At 39.1% G+C, this 14187-nt stretch overlaps 1 protein-coding gene across 1 annotated transcript in view; it reads right to left on the minus strand.

Moving 5' to 3' along the window:
* Nucleotides 1-1450: 1450 nt before the first annotated feature.
* Nucleotides 1451-14187, minus strand: part of LOC122734117 (SLAIN motif-containing protein-like) — a 46811-nt gene continuing 34074 nt past the window's right edge. Inside the window, exons 3-9 of the mRNA XM_043974821.1 lie at nucleotides 13911-14050; nucleotides 13165-13314; nucleotides 11933-12067; nucleotides 7907-8224; nucleotides 6681-6812; nucleotides 5903-6212; nucleotides 1451-1533 (exon numbers count right to left, since the gene is read on the minus strand). Of these exons, the coding sequence (XP_043830756.1) occupies nucleotides 5920-6212; nucleotides 6681-6812; nucleotides 7907-8224; nucleotides 11933-12067; nucleotides 13165-13314; nucleotides 13911-14050 (1168 nt within the window). The 3' untranslated portion in view covers nucleotides 1451-1533; nucleotides 5903-5919. The remainder of the gene's footprint in view (nucleotides 1534-5902; nucleotides 6213-6680; nucleotides 6813-7906; nucleotides 8225-11932; nucleotides 12068-13164; nucleotides 13315-13910; nucleotides 14051-14187) is intronic.

Consider the following 14187-nt stretch of genomic DNA (forward strand, 5'->3'; position numbering starts at 1 on the left):
TATTGTCATACTAGATTCTTAATGTGGAAAACCATCTCCTTCCCCAACATCTGATCCCCAATTCCCATATTCCTCTCTCAACCTAACACCCCTTGGTGCCCCACTCCAGACTAGCCATTCCTCTCCACTGTGCTCTCTGGAATATCTGCTCCATAATAAACAAACTTTCTTTCATCCTGACACTCTTCCTTCCTTCCTTCCTTCCTCCTCCCATCTCCTGGCCCTGAGACCAGGCTCCCTCCTGATGACATTGGTTTCCTTGCCACTTTTTCCAATACAAGTGACACTTCCACACCTCCCTCTGACTCACTGCCCATTATGGTAAGAGCAGAACATCCTTTGTTCCCCATTGCTACTTTTAGTTACTCCCTCTATCTGCATCCCTCAGCAGCTGCTCCTCTTCTAAGATTCATTCAATCAAAATTGATCACCCAAATAAGATTTCTATATGTCATCTACCAACCCCTGAGATACTCTCCTTCCTTTTTCAATTCAGTGCCTGCTCACAGTTTTCCTTTCTACCCCAACTCCAGCTCTAATACTAGAAGACTTCAACATACATGTTGATAGTCCTTTAGATATTCTCATTCCAATCTCTCTACTCCCATGACTTAACTCTTACTTCCAATCAGTTGCCAAATTTTGCTACTGCTTTCTCTACATCTCTAGTGTCCATCCTTTTCTCTCGATTTACATGACATAATGCAGGCTCTCACCTAGACTACTGCAATAGCTTTCTGACTGGTCTCTCTACCCAAGGTCTCCCATACCAAAGTATCCTTTATTCAGTTGTTAAAGTGGTTTTCCTAAAGGGCAGGTATGATATCATGTCATTTCCACCCACCCACCCCCACCCCCTCACCCATTCCCAAGATCAAATAGAAAACATTCAGTTTAGCACTTAAGAGCTGGCTCCTTCCTCCTCTTCCAGTATTCTTACACTACCCTGCCCTCCACGCATTCTACAATAAGGCTACACTGGTCTACCAGCTGTCCCTTAAATGTGACACTCCATCACCTGCTTCCCATTTCTGTACCTTGGCAGTGGCTGTCCCCTATATCAAGAATGTTCTGCCTCCTCACCTCTGCCTCTTAATTTTCTGGGCTTCCTTCCAGACAATTCTCAAATCCAACTTCTAAAAGACCCCTTTCTTGGTATCCCCCAGATGCTAGTGCCTCCCTTAGAATGTAAGCTCCTTGAGGGAAAGACTTTGTCTTTTCTATTGCAGGTGCTTATTACAGTGCCTGGACCATGCTAAGTGTGCAGTAAATGTTTGTCATTTTGCTTGATCTTAGCAAAATTAACCCTGGCAAGAAAACCCTGTATCAGCTTGCCAAAAAAAAAGCTCTAGAATTCAATTTTCTGCTATGGTCTAGAGAGAGAGAGAGATGCTAAGAAATACTCAGTACACATGTTTATAATGCATTCATAACTTTATAACTTTAACAGGTTTTTTTTCCTTATATCTGCAGCAGCATCTGTCCTTCTATGGTTCAGCATATAAATGGCTGAGCTTCACTGGCTGGAGAGACCTGTTTTTAAAAAAGCAACTATTAGGCCACAAAAAATTGCAAGAGTGAAGGCTTTGCTAGGCACCATATGGCAGGACTTGTCAAAATGAGTGCCTCACCTCCTGTAAGATTCAGCCAAGGACAGAGTGAGGAAGGACATGGAGGGGGGACTCATCAGACAATGCTAGTTTTCTGTATTTTACTAACTGGGAGACTGGCTGGGGGCAGAGAACAGACAGAGGACCAGAAGGTTCACAAATAGCCAGTGGAGACATTCGATCAATGGCAGATACACATTCTTTTTGGGAATGAAAAGAAAACCCAGACTACTTAGCTTAGTTTAGCCTATCAGTCATTCACAACTTACTTGATTAAAATTAATACTCAGCTGATTTGGGAGGCGAAAGGAGAGAAATAACAGGGACTATTCACCAGTATAAGTCCGATTCCTACTCTCAAGTGTTCCTCCTCCTCCCTTAGCTCTCTCACTATTCCAGCATTTCTAGCACTATATTGAGTACTAATGGTAATAAAGGACATCCATACTTTACCCTGATCTTCTTGAAAAAATATTCTAGCTTATTCTCATTACAGTAAATGCTAACTCTTGGTTTTATATAGATACTACTTATCATTTTAAGGAAAGTTCTCTTTATTCCAATGCTTTCTAGTATTTTTTTTAAAACAGAAATGGATCTTTTCAAAAGCCTTTTCAGCATCTACTGAAACAATCATATTATTTTTATTGTTTTGTTATGAATATGGTCAAATTTCCTTATAGATTTCCTAATGTTAAACAAGTTCTGCATTCCTGGTATTCTGGCCTGATCACAATTTATGATCTTTGTGATATATTGCTGTAGTTTCCTTGCTAAAATTTTATAAATTTTGTATCAGTGATATTGGCTAATAGGATTTTTTCCCCTATATTAATTCCCCCTGGTTTAGGTCTCAAGACCACATTTGTGTCATCAAAGGAATTTACTAAGACCTCTTATTTACCTATTCTTTCAAGTAATTTACATACCACTAAAATTAATTATTCTTTAAATTTTGGCAGCATTCACTTGTAAATCCATCTGGTCCTAGGTTCCCCCCCCCCACTTTAGTAGTTCATTTATGGGTTGTTCAATTTCTTTTTCTATGAGAAGGTAATTTAACTACTGTACCTCCTATTCTGGCAATCTGGGCAATTTGTATTTTTGTAAATATTCATCTGTTTAATTGATGTTGTGCATTTTATGGGCATACAGTTGGGTGAAATAGTCACATATTTCTTCTTCACTGGTCGTGAATTTACTTTTTTCATTTTTGATTCTGGTAATTTTATTTCTTAATTCTTTTTTTAAATCAAACTTACTAATACATTGACTATTTTATTGTTTTATTTTTCTCAAGTATCAGCTTCTAGTTTTTATTAATTTAATGGCTTTTTAAACTTTCAATTTTGTTATTCTTTCATTTTCATTCTATTTTGGTATTTAATGTGGGATTTTTAATTAGTTGGTTATCTAAATGTTTTTAGTTGCATACCCCATTCATTGATCTGCTTGCTCACTCACGCTCTCGCTCTCTCTCTTTCACTGATGAAAGCATTTGAAGATAATTTGGATATGCTGTCTCATTGTTATTATCTTTAATGAAATTATTCTTTCTATAATTTGTTCTATGACTCAGCCACTCTTTAGAATAAAGTTATTTAGTTCCCAATTAATCTTTAAAATCTGTTTCAAAGGCCCCTTATTGAAAGTAATTTTAATTGTTACGGTCATAAAAAGATGCATTTAATATTTCTGCTTTTCTGCATTTGTGAGGTTTTTATGCCCCAAGACATACTCAAGAGATAGTCAATTTTTGTGAAAGTGCCATGCACAGTTGAGAAACAAGAACATGCCTTTGTATTCCCATTCAACATTCTTCAGCACTCTATCACAGCTAACTTTTCTAACATTTTATTCAGGTCTTTCATTTCTTTTAAATTTTTATGGTTAGATTTATATATATTTGAGAGAGGTAAATTGAGATCCCCTATTATTATAGCTTTATCACTTTTTCCTGTAATTTATTTAATTTTTCCATTAAGAATTTAGATGCTATGCCATTTGGAGTAGATATGTTTTAGTATTGATATTAATTATGTTTGATATCTTTTAGAAAAATATTTTCCCTGCTTATCTTTCTTTTTATTAGGTCTATTTTTGCTTTTGCTTTATCTGAGATCACAAATGCTACCCCTGACTTCTTTATTCATCTAAAAAATATTCGATTCTGCTCCAGTCCCTGATTTTAACTCTGTGTGCATCTTTCTGTTTCAAGTACGTTTTTTGTAAACAACATATTGTTGGATTCTGGTTTCTACTATTCACTTCTGTTTTAAGGATGAATTCATCCCATTTCCATTCAAAGTTATGACTGCTAATTATCTCCTTCCGTTCTATTCTTATAACTTTTCCATTCTTTTTCCCCTGCCCCCTCCTTAAGAGTTTGTTTTACTTCTAATTGCCTCTCTTAATCTACTCTCCCCTATCATTCCCTCCCACATCTTTACCTTAACCTCTTTCCCTTCAATTTCCCTGTTGGGTATGATATTCTATATATGAATTCTTTGTTCTTTTGACCAGTTCAGATGAAAGTGAGGTTCAGGTTGTCGCCCACTTTTCCTTCACTACCCTCTTGTATAACTTCCTCTTTGTGCACCCATTTATGTGAGATAATACCCCGCCCCCCATTCCTTGTCTCCCTTTCCTTCTCTCCTAGGATGTTTCTCTTCCCCACTCTTTCCATTCTTCTTTTGAGATCTTCAAAACATAATATAATCAATTCCAGGCCCTCTGTCTAATCAGACTCCCTCTAAGACCCATGGTGAAGACAAAGTTCTGAGTGGTTGTATCTAGTATCTCTCCATATAAGAATGCCAAAAAATTAACCTTTTTTAGTCCCTTATGATTTCTTGCTCATGTTTACCTTCTTATGTTGCTTTTCTTGACTCCTGTATTTTTATGTCACATTTTTTACTCAGCTCTTGTCTTTTCGTCAGGAAAACTTGAACTTCTCTATTTTATTAAATATCCATTTTCTCCTCTGTAGGACTACACTCAGTTTTGTTTGATAGGTTTTTCTTGGTTGTAAGCCTAGCTCCCTGTGTAATCTTTACTGTAGCTCCTTGTTACGTGAATTCTTTCTTTCTAGCTGCTTACAATATTTTTGACTTGACCTGAGAGCTCTGGATTTTGGCTATGATATTCCTGGGAATTTTAATTTTGGGGTTTCTTTCAGGAAGTGACTAGTAGATTCTTTCAACTTCTCTCTTGCTCTCTGGTTCTAAGCTACCTAGGCAATTTTCTTTTATGATTTCTTGAAATATGGTACCTAGGCTTTTTTATTGTTGTTCATGGCTTTCCAATAGTTAAAAGTTTTTTGGAGTCACTAGCTTTCATTTGGCCAGTTCTAGTTTTCAAGGAGTTATTTTCTTCAGTAAGGTTTTGTACCTCTTTTCTAAGTTATTTCATACCTTTATTCCTCAGCTATCTTGCTTCTTTTCCCATTATTTCCTTTACCAGCCTCATTTGGTTTTTTAAATCATTTTATAGGCTTTTAAACTCTTTTTCTACCTAGAGCCCCACCAAACCTTTGAAAAAGATAAATGTCTATGTTTTTTGTAATTGTTGTCATCTTCTCATGCGATGATAAGCCTGTCACAGACTTGGCCATATTTCTCACAAAAATCAACCCCAACATGACAAGATTACACAACATTGGGGAGAAATGACCTCTTGGATTCCAGGTCACCCCTGAGATCTGAAGGTATAACTTAGCGGGGTAGGAGCACCCTATTAGCATATAACGCAGATCACAGTAAGATACACTATAGTTCCAAACTATTAGTAGTGTCCAACCAGTGGCAGATCTAGTAGGTCCTATTTTTCAGTCCTTTTGGTTTCACTATTCTCAAAGCATGAAAATCACTGGGCTAAAGTCTTTTTCTAAGAACCAAAATACATCTCACTCTGACCAGCTACCATGATGCCCACTCCTACAACAAAAAGGAACCGATTTACAGCTACCTAATCTATTTGTACCTCTTAGACCTTCATACCACAAGGCTTAGAGAGCAATTCAAATCCTGGGTGATATGACCTCTGCACCTCAAGAAGGAGCAAATGACAAAAGGCTCCTGAATATTCAACTCCTGATTCTTCCCCCTGAAAGAGTCTAGTTGGAAGGTATCCTGAAATAAAGTACATCTAGTCATTATATACCACTTAGAGGAACATATTTTATATGTTTAACTATAATTATTATTCCTATCCTGGGAATCTAAGTGTTTGAATTTCTTTAAACATCCCAGTGACGTTTCACTAGCTTCCCCTTTTCTTTAGCAGTTTCTTACCTGGTGGGTGGCTCCATTTACTTGTTTTCAAGAGATGATGCTTCTGCAGCTAGTGTCTCTTCTTCAACAGAAGAACCTTTAGATACAGTAGCTACAGAAGCAATACTGGTAGGAGACAAATGTCTTCTTAAAGGACCAGGACTAAAAGATGCTTCTGGCTTTTGATCCACAGCAGGGTTAGAGTATTCACGTTTTATTGGCTTCCTCGGATTTAAAATAACACTCGGCTCAGCTTTCATTGGCTTTCGGATATTTAACAGAGGTTTGCCAATACTAGAAGAAAATCGAATTTTACTAGGAACCAAGCCTACTGTTGGGAATAAGGGAGAAGGGAGGAAAAAAGAAAGAAAACTTTAGAATATCAGCTTGAAAATTGTAAGGAATTCAGAAGTGCAATATATTTATTCTCAGTTAGTTAGTAAAAACATCTCCTGCATTTTAAAAATTATAATAATTGGAAGAAAGAATCCAAGAAGGGGTCACAATACCAGCAATATGTCTGATCCATATTTTCTATGAATCACATTAACCCTTCAAACTCCCCCCCCCCCAAGAAAGGAATTGTATGCCAGATACAGTGTAATTACAGATAAAAACATGAGAGATGACAGAACCCCTTATGCAAAGTTGACTTGCCCAGGGTCACACAGCTAGTAAGTGTCAAGTGTCTGAGGCCGGATTGGAACTCAGGTCCTCCTGAATCCAGGGCCGGTGCTTTGTCCGCTGCACCACATAACTGCCCCCTAACAATTTTTTTTAAAGAAAGAAAAATCTTTACCTGATTCCTGAATTCTTGACAACCGACCCTTTGGTATTTGAATATCCCAGTCTAAACCGTGGCTACTTCTCACAGAACTCAAAGAACGAAGACTTGATCTAATTTTGCTGGGCATACTGGTGTACAGTTCATCTGAAGTAACAAGGAATATATGAAATTATAAGGCATAGATGGCTTGCATATCAAATGTGCTGATGACATGTAGCTGGATAGGATGCTACAGACTGGAGGCCATAGTATGGATCCCAAGGATGCCAACATGACAGGACAAAGAGCCAGCCATCACAAAGAATTTAAAGAATCAATGTAAATCAATGTAAAGTTCTACATTTGAGCTTAAAAATAAGTTCTATGCATATAGAATTAAGGGAGACATGGCTAGGTTTGTGTGAAAAAGACTTGAAAGCAAAGATAGGAATGAGTTTTTCCTTCTCTGCTGGTTCTTAAACACTTGGCTAGCAATTGTTTGCTTATGACAAGAGTGGTGAATGAAAGTGATGTTCCCTAAACTGAGCTGGCAGGCAGCTGCTGAGCTGTATATACCAACTCCATTTCTCCTACGACTTAAGACATTTTTCCTTGCTGCATGAGTAGGTAAGACACAGGGCTTGTTGGGGGGGGGGGTTTAAGGCACTTCTTCATGCCCTTCCACAGGGTTCTACTTTTACCCCTTCCCAGTGACCCATTTTACTCCCCCAAAGCCTCAAATCTCTTATGCACTTAGTCCTGTGGCCAGCATGCAGATGGCCTAATATTCCCAGGCCTGGACCCCCCTGCCACTGAAATCACTTCCCTTTCTCTCCACCTCCAAAGGGAATATGTAGCCTGCCCACCACTTATGACACCAAGAGCCATGTCTCCACCAGAGTATTAAAAAATATAAAATTCAAGTAGAAAAACACTGAACTGGGAGTAAGCTCACCTGTTCTCTAGTTCTAGTTATGCCCTAAATAGTTGTGTGGCCTTAATCAAGTCATCTCTAAGATAAGGAAAATTGACCTAGATGATGCTCAAGTTCCTTTCCAATTCAGTGATAATGAACACAGCTTTAACTGTGGTTAATACAAAGGTGAAACTCTTATACATACACACAATTGTTTTTATTTATCTTTACTGCAATGAGGAAGAGGTAAAAGGGAAAAAGGGAAGAGCCAAAGACCACATTGCCTTTATTTCAGCCAATGGTGATTTTCCAAATAAAAGCCTAAAGTCCACAGCTAACTTACCTTCACTGTCTGGCCATTTCTTGCATTCTAGTCTGGAGCCTGACTTTGATCTCTTTGGGGAAATCATTGGAGGAGGCACTACTTTGACATAGTCACCACTTGTGGATGGGGACTGGTATGGAGGCAAACTAGGTAGAGAAGATGAAGCATATCTGGGCTTGTTTGAAAATGCCGGGAGACAGTCAGAATCATCCTGATCTTCCCCAATATTATATAATTCCTGTTCACTGAAAACACTGCCTCTCCGAGAGTGGAAAGAAGCACTGGGCATCTTATAAGGTGCTGAGACAGATGCATACGCATGTTCTTCTAGAAGACCTGAAGAGAAAGTGGATCGTGCATGTGACTCCAGGCATTTCAACTTAATTCTAATTCTTTCTTTTTTATGCATAATAGATCAACAGCGCGGTACATGGTACATGAGAAAGCACATTGGATTTGAGTCAGAGGGCCTGGGTTCAAATATGGCTCTACTCTATCTACTTCCTGATCGACCTTAAACAAATCACTTCCCCTTTCTGAGCCACAATTTCCTCAACTGTATAATTGAGGGGTTGGAATATATGACCTCTAAGGTACCTTTCAACTCCAAATTCTATAATTACATGAACATTCAATATTTAGCAAGCTAAGCAAACCCAGATATTTTAAGGACCTTTCAAGTTACGGACTTTATGTGTAATATAACACAAAATAGACACTGTGCTATTTAAACTGTCGGCCAAAATTGTTTTCAACCACAATGAATTGTTTGTGGGAATTGTTATTAGAGAAATTTATTTAAATAAACATGGATACAAATAAGTATAATACAAGGGAGAATATGACAGGGGTGCAAAGGAGAGAGCCAATTACTCCAGAAAGTTTTGAGGTGGGAGAGAAAAAAAGGAGGGGATCAAGGAAGGTTTTATGGCAGAAATAAAACTTGAGTTGGGGCCTTGAAGGAAGAAAAGGACCTCAAGAGGTAAACCTACGGAGTGTGTGCTAGGGATGGAGGATTATTTGCAGGAGGGGACTGGGCAGAATTAGGAAACAACTGAGAGGCTAGTTAGGCTGGAACATATAGTACACGAAATGTAGTAAGATGGCAAAGATACACTGGCATCCAATTGGAAAAGGCTTTAAATGCCAGGCCAAGGAGTTTGTACTTTCTCCTACAGGCAAGAGAGGACCATTAAAGCTTCTTGAGGAGGGTAGTGATGTGGTCAGACCTGTGCTTTTGAAATACAGGTGTGGAAGATGGATTGGAGAAAGACGAAGCCGGAAGCTGGGAATCTTAATAGGGAAGCTGTTTCAATCATCCAGGAAAGAGGCTGTCTGAGTGGAGAGAAGGGGCCGGATGCAAGGCCTTTATTGAGGTACCTGGCAAGTGGGGGAGAATTTGGCTGAGTGGAAAGACAGTGGTGCCATCAACAATGTTAATATGAATGATTTTATGAGACCCTGGATTAATAGGAACAAAATGCCCTTTGCTCAAAGACTTCAAACTGAAACCAGACAGTCCCTATTTACTTTCCCCAAGAGAATAAACAAATGTAAATGCCCCTTTGAAATTCTTATTCACTATCTGCTTTCCCAAGAAAGTGAAAAGATCTTATTGTTCTCCTGATCAGCTATCTAGACCTCCTAGTCTTTGATAATACCTCTCCTGTTTCCACATAATCTAACCATAGCATCTGCTTTAAGTCGAGCTGTCAAACTGATTTGTATTGTGTAATTGATTTACTATTTGTAGTATTTGCTTTGGTTTGATTTGTATCACACCACTGAAGTTATTCTGTAAACTGTGAGCTGAGAAACCTTAAAAACTCTTAGAAAAAAAGGGGAACTCTAAGCTCCCTTCTGAGGAGAGGGGTCTCCAGTATGATCATGCTATATTTCTTCTTGGGACAAAAATTGATTATTATTATGATTATGGTTTTTTGTCTGTCTCTGATCTGGTTCTTTGATCTGGTTTTGGTAGGAGATTTATGTTTTCTCTGATCTGGATTTTTGTAGGAGGGCAGGTATTCAAACAAATTGTAGGAGATACAAGATATTACAATTTCTCTTGTGGGGAACAATTTTTATTTGGGGAGGGCTTGCCGCAATATTGGGGCAAGGAAGGAGACCGGCAGCCTCCCCTCAAAATAGAACAAGATTTATTTTAACAAGAACAAACTTAAAAAAAAACAAAACACAAACAGGATCAGGAGGATCAAGGGAAAGGAAATAAAATAGGGAAAGGGAAATTATAATACCTGAAAAAATACCACCACCCAGGAATCAGCTGAAAATACGCAGCAGAACGCCTGTCCCTTTCCAGCTTCCACCTCGAATGCCCAATTCGCCTCCTCCAAACCTAGAAACACCCCCACACAGCCCCAGCCAATGGGATGGCCGCTCTGACAGTCACATGACTGCCCTCACTAGGCTTCCAATCATTATAATTTTGCCAGGCCCATGTAGGCTTCCGCGAGTGGTGACATCGTGAGGTGCCTGAGCTCTGGCAATGGCTACAACCAGTGGGTGGAGCACCGTGCAGTTTGCGGAGCCCCAGGCCAGTGTGCGCATAAAAACCTCAAATAACAATGAATTCTTTACACTCTGATCTGTTTACTAATTTTGTAGGAGAGATTAAAGATTAATTTCTCTGATCTGTTTATAGGAGACAGGCAAAATAAACTATATATTTTAATTTTCTACAACAGAAATAGGAAATTTGAGGAAGAGGGGCATGTACAGAGAAGGATGATGAAGTTTCTAACACATTGAGGCTGAGATGTTAATAGGACATCTATGTCAAAAAGGAAGTTGGAAATGCCCAACTAGAGAAAAAGGACAGATAGAAATATTTTTGAATCATCTACATAGAAGTGAAACCCTGGGAGATCACCAAGGAAAGAATGTAAAGAAAGAAAAGGGCCAAGACCAGATGCTTAGTAGACACACACACAGACTTTGGGGGGAGGACGAGAAACCAAAAAAAAAAAAAAAAGCAGAAACAGAATAAAGCAGCAGAGAGGTAGTAGTACCACTGTGCAAAAGGAATAACACAGATCACAAGGGAAGAGAATCTCCTGAGGAATTAAAAGAGGCCATGTGATCTGACAAAGAAGAGTTCATTACTATAACAGGTTATTAATATAAAGGGAGAGAGCAATTTCAGTAGAGTGAGTAGTGGAGACAAAGCTGAGATTGCAAAGGAATTCCAATCACATGGGTGGTGAGAGAGGAGAAGCAGTGAGTGTAGACAGCCAATCTTCTTAGAAGTTTGGTGGTAAGGAGACATAGGATAATAGCTTGAGGGACAGCAGGCTCATGAAGGTTGTTTTGGTTGGCGCTGGATAAGGGAAACTTTCCATAAGCTTGTACTTAGAGTAGAAGGAGTAAGCTGAGAATTAAAGATAAAGGGTGAGCAAAAACAGGAACAAGCCTAAGCAGAGATGTCCATCTTGGCCAACCACGTGGAATTGTTTTGAGCAAAGTGCTTGGTATATCTGAAAGTGCTAGAGAAATGTGAAGAGTTATAGGGCCGAATGTGAGCTAAATTCCCCTTATTATAGCTGAAGACATTTCTAAGCAAGAGCCTACAGCCTTAAGGGCCTGACCAGTGGCAATGGGAAAGTCCCTTAGGACTTAAAACACAAGCATATCCTTTCTCCCTCAACTCTCAAACGTGTGTACATGTGTATACCCATACGCACACAAGACATATGCCAAATAACCCATTGAAAAAACAGAAATGAGAGTAAGTGTATGAATGGATTAAGTACACAGGTTAGAGACTATGCGTGGATGGCTGTGAGTGGGTAAATGGGATGGAAGCAGTATATGGTTGACAAAGGGATCACAGATGTTAGTTCCTAGAAGATATTTGGTTTTGATTGGTTTGAGCTAAACTATTTCATGTATACAATCCATTTCTGCTAGAGAGGAGAAAGGGAATGCCAATATGTGAAAAGTAGGAAATTCAAACATTCTCCAGAGAATTGCATGCATTCTTCTTAAGCAAAGAACTTTCTCAAATAAAACAATGCTTCTTACTTTCTTTCTGTAGTTGAGGCACCTGCATATCAGTGAAATACTGTAATTTACAGTCCTTAGACATGGATTCATCAGAAGGCCAATCTATAATAGTCTCTTTAAAAGTTGACTGTGATGGAGAAATGCCAGAAAGTCCTTAGGGTATACAAAGAAAGAAACAAAGGTAATTTATTTGCTCTATTTTTCCAACATAAAATTATCTTAGATGTCTAATCCTGTTGTAGAAGTGACCCACATAGACAGCTCAGTAGATCAGTGTTTAGGCAGAAGGACTATTGTTTCCTAATACTTAGAAGCTATACCTTTTGATGTAGCCCAACAAACAAGCATTTATTAAGTGCCTATGATGTGTCAGGACCTGAGGACATAAAGACACAAGATCACCATTAGCTTTTGGGGAGGCCTTATCTCACATCGTTCAAATAGAGTTTGTGGTCCAACAGAGATGCCCGATCTTTGTCAGATAAGCTGCTATCTAAGCAGGTCTCCTCCATCTTGTACTTGTGAAGTCAATTTTTTAGACACATGTAAGACTTTTTATTTATCCAGGAAAAAAGAAAGTGATGTTAAATTGAATTTTATTAGATTCAACCTCATGTTCAAGTCTATCAGGTGTTCTCCTGAGAACCTAGGTACCAGTCAGTTCATTAGCTCTTCCTCCCAGTCTGACAGTTGCTAATAATGAACCCAAGAAATGCTGAGTATTTCTTTCCTTTTGGCGGGGGAGGGGTTAGCGGGGTAAGGGTGGGGGTGGTGAAGGAGGGTAGATAGGGAAGGTCAGGTCTCTCAATCCCTCCCATGCTAGAAGCTCAGTGTCCACTCACTGCACTATTGATCATCTTGGATGTTTTGAACTGCTCTGTTTCTAATCTGGGTCAATTTGCCCCTCAGGCAGCCTGCTGGGCTCCTGCTCTGGGATAATGAATATCAGTCCCAGACTTAATGTGGATACCTCATCAGCTTTAGTCCTACTGTAGCTCAAAACTCCTGAACTCGAGTGATCTCCCAGCCTGAGTCTCCCGAGCAGCAGGGGAGACAGGCATGTCCCACCATTTCACATGATAATGCTATGCTTATATTATTTCTATAGTAGGCATCATATAAAAGTTAATCAGTAAAACAGAGTGATAGAGCCTGTATCTATTTAAGTCCTTTATGCTTTCTTCCTTCCCATTCGCTCCTGCTTTCTGCACAATTGACCAGTTTTACTCTGCAGATTTAACATGCCTTACCTGAGGTATCCCAGGAGAACAGTGGCTTGCTAGCTGACTCCAGGGCCATGGGAACATTTGGGGCATCACCAGCAAAGGGTGGCTCTATGAATGAGCTTTGCACACTTGAAGGGGCCAATGTGCTTTGACAGAGAGTTTTCTGCCTACTCGCTAAGTGGAAAATGAAAAAGAGAAATACATTAACAATGAAAATAAGATTCCATGGATAAGCTTTTCTTTTATTTTTTGAAATGGGGTTAGATGTTTTAGTTTCAACATTTATCTGTAGCAGGAGGTGAAAAAAGCAAGTCTGATCCTCTGAGGGAGTACTATTCTGGCCATGAACCTGAAAGCTAAAGAAAGGGTTTTGGAATCCCCAGTGTGGGACTGAGTTTTGTGGTTCCCAGTATAAACCCAATACCCTACAAATAGGAGATGTGATTTGGGGGAAAAATAGCCTTAGAACACTCAATCGCTTCCAAACATAAATAATGAAGAAGGTATTCTATAAATCAGTACAAAGTTATTATAATATGGACTGCTAATTACAAGGATTTGGATGTGCACTATATCCCCTAAAACATACTATGTCTAATAAACTGACAACACAGCTTACAACCTGTCTCTCAAAACATCACTGTAATAAAGGATACGCAATGGACTCTGCAAGGGTCCACTACTGAAAAATGTGTTAACCTTGTTGGAATAACCTTGTCATACAGCTAATGTGGAAGTGTTCTTTCCATGCCTGGACTTGATTTCCATACCTTGATCAAGTTTCTCCAGGAAGGCTGAGCAGGCTGCTTTGGTCTCAGGACTGGGATGATCCAGCGTCTGACGGCACCACTTTAAAAGAGATTCTGTTTTCTCTTTCACTGGAGGTGTGCTTCTGGGCAAAGCATAAAGCCTTCAAGACAGGAAAAGAATGCAAGTCTTTAAATCCAAGTAAATCTGTCCTTTCCTCTTAACAGAACTCATCTGCCACAGATATCACTTAATATTTTCTTTCTTTCTTTTTTTTTTTTGCGGGGCAATGGGGGTTAA

The sequence above is a fragment of the Dromiciops gliroides genome, chromosome X (genome assembly GCF_019393635.1).
Source record: "Dromiciops gliroides isolate mDroGli1 chromosome X, mDroGli1.pri, whole genome shotgun sequence".
Classification (NCBI taxonomy): domain Eukaryota; kingdom Metazoa; phylum Chordata; class Mammalia; order Microbiotheria; family Microbiotheriidae; genus Dromiciops; species Dromiciops gliroides.